This window comes from Vigna unguiculata, chromosome 7, assembly GCF_037176805.1.
Source record: "Vigna unguiculata cultivar grain cowpea cultivar isolate G323 ecotype 2 chromosome 7, ASM3717680v1, whole genome shotgun sequence".
Lineage (NCBI taxonomy): Eukaryota > Viridiplantae > Streptophyta > Magnoliopsida > Fabales > Fabaceae > Vigna > Vigna unguiculata.
Window position 1 is genome coordinate 3308981 of NC_140798.1, and position 10456 is coordinate 3319436.

Genomic DNA, 10456 nt, shown 5'->3' on the forward strand with positions numbered 1-10456 from the left:
AAAATTATAAGAGAAAGTTTTTAAAATTTAGTAGTTAAAATTTCATTTTCCATTTAATTAATGTAAGAGTTTTATTTTAAAATTTGTACATTGAATTTTTTTTTATCAATGTTAGTTGTTAGTATTTGTTAATAAGAGAGTTGAAACAACAATTCCTTAGGTCTCCTCTTTCAAACTTATCAAACAAATTTTATATCTCTTATTAATAGGAGTGTTAAACACACAATCTCTTAGATTCTCTGTTTTAATTTTATCACTAAATCAATTTTATATCTTCTAGAAATTGAATGTAGAAATAAATATTATGGATATATATTTAGAAAATGAATAGATCTAATAAAATAAATAGTTAAAAGAGGCTATAATATCATATAAGATTTGCTTTTATATCTAGTTAATGCATATCAACCTCAAATACTCAAATTTCTTTTAGTACTTGATTGGTCAATCCAATAACAAAATAAAATGATTTAAGAATTTAACATGTGTTTTTCATTTCTGACTTTTCAGTTAGATATATTCTTAGTAGAGTAATGTACATACTCTAAAAGTTAAAGTATAATAGTAAAATGTTAAAAGTTAAACACATACTCTATAAAGTTGTGACCTACGTGAGTTTTGTCATTCCATATTCACATCCACTAAAATACTTGAAATAGAACAATCATCAAATGATATTATTAATCATAAAGTAAATTGAAAAATCTCTTTTATTTCACTCATACGTGAGGATAGAGAAGAATTTTTATTTTTAGACAAAAGATGGTATAAAATAGATAAAGTCCAAGCATAAAATAGAAAAACTTAAATTATGTGATCAATTGTGAGAAATGAAAAAAAATATTTAAATAATGTTCATGGAATATAATTAGATTGAGAAAAAGAAGTAATCTATCAAATCTCTATTAAAAGACACACAAAGGGTTTGTGTAAGATTCCACACTTAAATTAAACGATTCTTTTAAGACGTTTAATAACATTTTAAATTGATTTGAACTACAATAGAAAAGTAATTTCCGGTTTTTGTATATTTATTTTTTGGAAAAATTACGTATTAGGAATTTCTTTTATGGATTTGCCGTGATCCATTTGTGTGTTACAAAAAGCAATTAGTTGTTTGATCTTGTGACTTGTGTAATTACAGCCGCAGCTTTCCCACGTGATACCTGGACACTGCAACAATCACAAGAACATTCACATTTCACAAGTTCAAGATATTAATAAATATATCGCTAATTTTATAATTCTATAATTATTTTATTCATTTATTATTTTTGGAAATGAAAACTTTCTTATACAATTTTTTTCTTCAAACAAATTGGTACACTTACTATATTTAATCTCTTCTTCTTTCGTTAATAGCTTTTAAAGAGTATAAAGTGAGGGTAGAACTTATACCTATTCTCCTTTTTTTTAACCAATTAGGTCACATTTTAAAGAAAAATAAACAATCTTTAAATATACTGAATGACCTTAAAATATCCATTAAAAAATTGAACTTGGAACATAAAACGACTGAATTTTAAAAATAATAATAATTTAAATGCAACTCTGAAACGAACAATAATTCAAATATAATGATTGATTTATTAAACTTTCTCATCAAATAGTAATTTATTCTCTTCTCTTAATAATATAATAATAAATAAAACAAAAAGTATATATAATATTGTTACCCATTTTGTAGGCTTGTTGCAGGCCACTAAACTCACTTCACATGCAAAAAGATTAAGTGAGGATCCAATTATACTGTTTCATATATTGAACTGCCCAATAAAATAACCCAATTAATTTATTCCTACACGTAATTCATCTAACCTTTCTTTTTTCTTTTCAGGTCCCTATCATAAAAATTATATATTAATTATAAACACGATAAACTGAATTACCCATATCAGCAGAAAAATTTCTATCTATATATTATCAGAAATTAAATCACATATCTTTTCATCTTTATATATATATATGGACATAATTGAAAAAAAAAAAAAGAGCAAACAAGTGAGATCAACCTAAACAATACATCAATATCTTAATCCGAATCCCTAATTTTGTTTCCTTAAAACTATTTCAAACAACAAAGTCTTATGACAATTCTCTCTGTTTTTTTTTTTTTTTGTCAACAATCTTCACATCATATTCTCAATAGAAAAATACTAAGTTCAGGTCCTCCATTACCATCAGGATTCAACATGTAAAACGCCTCCGAGTCACGACTCCCCACGACTCGTTCAAACCGTGCCCTCATGTACATCAACTCGCCCTCCGACCCGCCGCCGCCGCCACTTTTTCCGTCCTCCAGAAGGGGGATCACGCCGGCGCCGACGGAGACGCTCTGGACGGTGGTCAGCACGTGCCAGTCGAGGTCCCCGCACGTGCGGGACACTGCATAGCCGCAGTTCCTGCCGTTGCAGTACATGGTCCAGGAAGGCTCCTGAAAGAGTCTCTTGTGGTGCTGCCGACCACCGTTAGCGGCGGCCGAAAACGACGACGCTTTCTGGCACTCGAGCGCGAGACGCACGAGACCAGAGGACATCTCCTTGACGAGGGAGGAGGTGGACATGGCGAGTTCCACGAGGAGGAGGGGCTCGGCGCGGGGGTGGAGCTGCACGGCGAAGGAGATGTGGCCGCGACGGTGGCCGAAGAGGGTTCCGGTGACTTTCCGGCCGAGAGAGGGGGTGATGGAGAGGTGGGAGGGGATGGTGAGCCACTTGCATGTGGGGATCATGGTGGGGAACGTGAAGATGTTGAGGAAGGAACGTATGAGAGAGGATAACTTGTTTTGAGGCGTTAGTTTCTGCCCCTGTTGTTGTTGCTGCTGCTGCTGCTGCTGATGGTACAAGGTAGAGACCGAAGGTGATGATCCTCGTCGCACGAGGAGTTTGTCGGAAACATCATCGGATTCGAAGGCGCGGGAGTGAGACAGTGTGGAAGGTAGGATTCTTCGGGTGTTTCGTGTTGTGGCTGTGCATGCACTTGAGCTTCTTTGGAAGATTTGGTGTTGGTGTTGGTGTTGATGGTGTTTCATGCTGTGTTATTGATGGGGTTTTGGATTGAATGAAGGATTGTGAATAAAGGTTGAAATTTTGGAAGAGGAAGAAGAAGAAGAAGAAAAAAGAGAACCGACAAGGTGATTATGGTGTTGGGTGAGAGGAGGAATATAAAGGGAGGGTGTGGAGGGTTGTGGTTGCGATGATCATAATTTGTTGGACTTTTGTATTGGGAATGGTCCTACACTTCTAACAACACCCATCATCTATATGTTGCTTAATCATAATTTTATGAACTTAATTTGTAAAATCAAAAAGACTAATAATTATTAAAAATAAATAGAAACTTGTATTGTTCGGGGATGACTGACCTCAACATGTTCGTTTCGATTCTGATCCGATAAATATTTATCATAAAACGACGAGTTTTAGTCATGGATCGAGGTGACGAGCAAGGAATTCGAGTAGAAATTTGGTTGAGCTGGATTTTGGCCAAACAGTAATTGGGTCGGGCAGGATTTGGGGCAAGTAGGATTTGGGTCGAGCGAGAATTGGGCCGAGCAGGATTTGGGTCGAACAAGAATTGGGCTGAGTAGGATTTGGGCCAAACAGTAATTGGGTTGAGCAAAATTTGGGTCGAGGTGGTTAATTCATTCCTAAAAGAAAGGAATTTAATATCCAACAGAAAAAATAGGAATGGTTGCTGATATTTTGTCATACTACCATGTTTTTCTACAAATCAAGTAGGTACGAGGTTTATATAAAGGAGAAAAAAGAAAGAGATGGAGAACCTTTGTTTGAGATCAAAATTATTGAAATCCAAATAACAAAAATACATATCTACCGGTGTAAGAAGGTAGAATAGTAATTTATTTTTAGTTTTCGTCTCGAGATTCGAACCAGAACAAAACTTAATTAAAAAAAAATGTTAATAGTTGGGAGAAGGAATAATTAGCCTTATGAAAAGAATGTGGGAAATCTTTGTATCCAAGAAGATGTTGTTGAAATGCAGAGAAAAAAATAAAGAATTGAGAAGATCTGATATATGAGCTGGTTTTGATTTATTAGGTGATTAAAGTTTTGTTTATTTGTATGATTTAGTGTTGACCGTTGGATTAAAATGATGGAGAGATATATGATAATTATGGTGGAAACATGCGTGATATGGGGACCTGCATGAAATAAATAAAAAGTATAAAAACTCTGAGACACATTCGTGAGACATGCACATTGATTTGATGTCCGTGTTGTATATATATATTATCTGCAAACACGCGCAACAAAAGAATCAAAACAGTTGCAAGAATATCCCTAACAACACTATAATCCTTGATTAAGAAGCGATTTGGTCCACTAATTAATTAACTTTATTATCACACACAGCTTCTAATCCAATAATAAGTTATAAACATTTGAGTACCTTCTTGCACATTCGTGTGACCTAACAAACTATTCAGATATCAAAACTTTGTACACACAAACATACACTATTTAATAATCATTTATCCTTTATGCAATCATATTATTAAATTTGTCCTTTTTTTTTTTTGCAAAATTTATATATTCACTGAAATGGGTTATGCATTATAGACCGAATCTTTTTATATTTATAATATTTAGAGGTTTATATGGCTTGACTGAAATTTGGTCAAATCTATTCCACTAAGGTGCTTCAACACGAAATATTTTAATTTGCATTTTTTTAATCTAAGTATACAAATATTTAAGACTGAATCATTTTCATAAAATTTATAAAATTGATTAATAAGATGAAAATTGTTTCTATTTGAAAGATGTAAAATGTAAATTGGTCTTTATTTTTAATAATGATGAATATCCAACAACTATATCATTTTAGAGGAGAAAATTTTGACACATTTTTTAGTAAATATATAAAGAATAAATTACTGGGTTTTTTACGTAAATAAAAGTTATATTCAATTACTGAAATAGCATTAATTAATTGACCTGTTTTTATTTAAAAATATTAATAAATATTGAAATAATTTACATAAAGTTTTTAAATATTATTTATGATATCAAAATCTCACTCGATTGCTTTAAGTTTAAATATAATCAAAATAATTTTGAAATAATAATACAAATTAGAGATCAATTTATTATTTTAACTAGTTTAACTTTTTTTTAAAGGTGTGAATATAATTAAAAAGGTCTTATGAGTATGAATGAAAAGAGTATAAAAGCTTATCATATTCTCATTCCATCTAATTTTATTTGTCACTTTTACACTCAGAGATTTCTTTAACATTTCATCAAATTCTATGAGAATTATTGGAATTTTTTTATCTAAACCGTATAAATATTGGTTCCAATTTTTATAGGTGGTTTTAATCTCTAAATTTAAAATAAAACATAATTTCGTTTCAATTCTCAACTTTGTAAATTTTTTATTTCTTCTATTGTGGCTAATTGACATTAAACCTAACAGTCCATTAAAAATAACTTAAAAATAAAATATAAAAATAACATTGAATCAAAATTTCAGATTTTTTAAAATCTAAAATCAGAATTATAATGACAACTTTTTATTACTCTATGAAAAATAATAACTAAAATTGCAGATTAAAGTTTAAAAAAAAAATTATTTTCTCATCATACCGTAAAAGAGAAAAGTTAAATGGAAGAAAAATACTTATAAATTTAAAATAAATTTATTATTTTAAGATTTTAGATTTAAGATAATGAGAATTTTTTTATATAAATTTAACTCAAATTTTATTAATTTTCTAATTTATAAATGATATTAAAGTTAAAAGTTCGTTTTGGTGACGTAGACGAATATAATATAAAGAAACAATATGTGAAAAAATTGATATTGAAAGTTTTTGTAACAAAAGTTTCAATCAAACATCATGTTCTATTGTCATGATAAAAAAAAACTATATAAAAAAGTTACAAATTAAGTACTCAATACTAAAAATGTTTACGTCAAATAAAAATATATAAAAAATATGAACTTTATTAAAAAGAATACTTAATTTATGTGCATTAAAGAGTTTCAACAATTCTAGGTATTATGAAAAAATAAAAAATAACGAATAATTTAAACCAATAACATAATTAACAAAATCAAAGAATAACCGAAAAGGTAAAAGAAATGTATTAATGTGGTGGGAGAGAGAAGAAGATATAGGAAATTAGCAAGAATTGAAAAGAAGAGAAAAGAAAAATGGAGGCGCGTGCTGGTGCCACCCTAGAAAGTGGGGAATATATTACAAAATTGCATGACACGAGGGTCACCATCATCATAACCTCACCTCAATCACAATTATGCTGTTTCACTCAACCCACTTTTTTCAAATCAAAATTAATTAACTATAATAATATATAATACAAAAATTATATTTTATAAATTTATATATTTCTACCTGCGTTTCTATTAAATTAATTTTTTATTAAGTATTTAAAATATTTTTTATGATTATTTAAATAAATTTTCATTTATTTTTTACTGTGAGACGAAGTTACTTTTCTTTTTCTCTTCTGTTCCAACTCTTTGATGAATTTCTCTTTTTTTTTTTTTTTTAAGTTTTCTTAACTCATCGGCTGAGTAAGAAAGTAGGAGATGAAAGACGTAAATTAATTGACAAATTAAAGAGAGAGAAATAAAAATAATAATTACATCTTATCTGGTTAATAATAAAATTAACAAAATAATATGTTAATATGTTAAAAGTCTTGATTAGAATAAGTCAATTTATAATATATAAGTGAATGTAATTTTTATGTTACAAGTCGATATTTTAAGGTTGAATTAGACTTAAAACACAGTGTAACACTTGGATAGAATAAACAAAATATTTAAATTTAAAAAGTATTTAAAAATAAATTAAATTCTCAAATTAGTTTTAAATATAATTATATTTTCCACATTATCTAATTGTTAACTTTTCTATCATCCATTTTTATATTTCTTTGTGTCTGATATAATATTTGATTTGAATTGACGATTGATTGCGTTCATCATTGGCCATGAAAAGAGAATTTTAGTTAATTATGATTTTGGACGGTTCCAAACCCTGGATTATGCCTCCAAGATCCATTGGATCGGTTAACAAACCATTTTAATATAAGGAATCATGGAAAAGTGTTTATGTCATTTGACAAGGGTAGGTTACATTAAAATAGCTGTTGCTTATTAAAAAAATCTTGAAAATATATTATGTTTTTGTTTTGAGAAAATATAATTAATATAAAAAATTGCGACATCTAAATCATAAAAGGACCCACCATTTTTATATATGTGTGGTTCCTATGAATCCACCAATGTATAGAATTTTATTTTTTTATTTTTATTTTTTGTGGAATGACTTATGGTAAGAATAAGAGTTTCATGTTAAGAACAAAGATAAAAAAATATTATCTCCTTTTTATTATACTTTTAGACTTAAATGTATGAATGAGAATGATTATACACATACACACGCCTGCACAAGTCTTTAGACAAATGAATAAAAGTTATTAAAATTAAGAAGACCAAGTCCCATTAATGGAAAGAGCAAAAGAAAAATCTTAACCAGAAAAAATTGTAACGTTGTCTATGATTTAACATATTCAAATGAATAGATATAAAAAATTAAGGTTTAAACTGTCGAATTCTTTTTTATTATTGAGAAATCTCAATAGAATTATCAGATTTTAATTTATTTCAATTAGATACACATATTTTAAATTTTAAAATGAATTGTAATTTGATCATATTGGTTAGTACAATGTAGATAATGTTAATTGATGTATTACATGTCAGTTTCTATTTTTTTAATTAAAAATAAATAAATAAAATTGTCAGAAATTAAGATTTTATTACATGTCATTGTTGACGTGAAAATTTTTAATTTGACCCCTTTATTTATTATTATTTTCAATTTAATTTCAATTTCTTTTTGAATTTGAGCAATCTCATCTCTTTCAAGTTGAAACTAAATTTAACTTTTATATAAATATTATAATAATATTTTTATTATAATTGATATTTTTAACCAAAAAATGTTTATTTAAATTTATATTTTACATTGGACTTTATTTAAAATTTATTTTAAATATTTATACACTAATATTTTATAGACAAATGTTAAAGTTAGTTTAAAAATGACAATTTTATAGATTCAAATGCCAAATTTTAAAATAATTTTATAACAATTTAAAATAAATATATTTATTTAAAATTTTATTTAACAATGTATAATATTTTAAATTGTTATAAAAGTATTTTAAAATAAATTTATTTACTCATTTATAACATTTAAAATTGTTATAAAACTGTTTTTAAATTATACATTTGAATTTAAAAAGATGTTATTTTTAAACCAACTCTAACTTTTGTGTACAAATTATTGATATATAAATATTTGAAACAAAATTTAAATAAAATTCAATGTAAAGTGTAAATTTAATCTTGTTAAAAATATCAATGCAACATTTATATAAAATTCAAATTTGGTTTCAATTTGATTAGTGGTGAAATTGTTCGAGTTTAACCAAAAATTAAGACTAAATTGAGACAAAATAATAAATACAAGTACCAAATCGAAATTTTTTACATCAACAATGACACATGACACTGTCACTACCATATCATACTATCACCTGGCATAACCCTAATTTAACACATAACATTTTTTTTAAAAAAATTAAAAAATAAATAAAACAAAATCCATGAACTTACACGTGACACATCAGTCAACATTGTCAGTACTACATTAATGGAAAGTAACAAATTGTAACATATTTTAAAAATTAAGAACCTAATTGATACGATTTAAAATTTGAGAACCTAATTAAAATTGTTGAACAAAAATAAAGACAATATGAGAATTTTAACTAAAAATAAATTGATTTTATCTTGATAACTGAATTTTAAGTCTAAATTTCGAATAATTTTGATATTATTTTGAGAAGATAATTTTAAGTTTGATTCGATCTAATAAAATTAAGATTAGATTTGTATTTGCATATGTATTTTAAATTTATTTTATATTTAGTCAATATTTCATTTTCAACATTTTATATCAAATTTCTCACTAAAATTAGTTTGTTTTATCAAATCAAAGTTACATAATTATTCGGAAAAGTAGTTCAATTTCGGTTCTAAATTAAGTTGTTTTGTGCTAAAAAAAATATGGATGCTTCGCTTCTCATACTTACATTTTTCTTGTGGAAACTCTTACCTTACATTTATTTAACTTTTAAATTTTTCTCACACCATTAGATATACCACTGTCACCTTAAATTGAAAGCACATAATCCTGGCCCAAAGACTATTTCCTTTTGCACCTCTTAATTTCGTTTTGCACCTCCCATAGCTCCATTTTCTTCCTTCTTCTCCACTGGTTGTGTTGCTACCATATGGTCTTGTTGCTTCTTTGGACATCGAAGTTTGAGCAAGGGAATTAGTTCAAAATCAGTTTAATAGAGATTGAAAGAGGATAGTTCATTTATCAAAGCATTGGAAGTTTTTTTTTTTTTTTTAACATCTGAAGTTGGTTTAGTTTTTTATTTCGTTCCATATTGTTTAATGTGAAAGTTTTTTAGATTAAACAATCCATAACTTGTATTGAGGAATTTATAAGTAAATATTTAAATTTAATATTTTTTTGGATTCTGCAATTCAAAACTTTTGAAAACAATATTTTGGATTATAAAATTATAAATTTAGAGTTAAAAATAATATTTTAAATTAGACATTTTTTAATACAATTTTGAAGTTTCGAATTACACTACAAAGTATAATTATTGCTTAAATATCATATATAATTGGAAGTGGTAATGTTGATTAACCTAAAGTAAAACATCACACACAAAGTTGATATGATATCTCATATAAATGAAATTCTTGATATTGTGAAATTTGAGTCAAAAATGAATTAGTTAAAGAGAATTATGTAGAATCTTTTAATGACAAAGTAAGCAAAATATATTATTATTTGTATTGAAAATATGACAAAAAACCTATTTTGAAATTCATATAATATTTGAGATGCGAGATGAGTTACTTCAATACATAAAAAAATTTCTAGTAAATGCAAAGTGTAAACACACCCAAGATGGAAAAAAAATAATAATTATGTTAATCCTTTTTATTTTTAACCATTATATTAGTTCAAAATAATTCATCAGTAAAATTGTTTCTTCTATAGTCAAAATTGTTTATTCTACTCTTCACTCTTTTCCTTCATCTTTTTAATCTATTAATTCAAATAAATAACTCATTTGTAACCATTACAGTTAGAAAAATGAAAATGAAATATAACTTTCTTATAGTAATTTGATTCTTTTATATATTTGTTTCCACAACACTTTTAGTAAACGTTTGTACAGTGAAAAAAATCCCTCCCTACAACTCTTAAGTTTAGAATTCTCAAAACAAATTCACAAGAATATGCAACAAATAATCCTAAATATTCATTATATATATATAAAGAGAGAGAGAGAGAGAGAGAGAGATG

At 26.9% G+C, this 10456-nt stretch overlaps 1 protein-coding gene across 1 annotated transcript; it reads right to left on the reverse strand.

Annotated features, from left to right (window-relative positions):
* Positions 1-1894: 1894 nt before the first annotated feature.
* MIZ1 (MIZU-KUSSEI-like protein (Protein of unknown function, DUF617)) lies at positions 1895-3162 on the reverse strand. The gene has a single exon (XM_028079119.2). It carries the CDS (start codon positions 3026-3028, stop codon positions 2135-2137), a length of 894 nt encoding a protein of 297 aa, XP_027934920.1. The 5' UTR covers positions 3029-3162; the 3' UTR covers positions 1895-2134.
* Positions 3163-10456: the final 7294 nt, after the last annotated feature.

What these genes read in the sequence shown, in the direction of transcription:
- MIZ1 (XM_028079119.2), bottom strand. Translation starts at nt 3,028, where the DNA reads ATGAAACACCATCAACACCAACACCAACACCAAATCTTCCAAAGAAGC.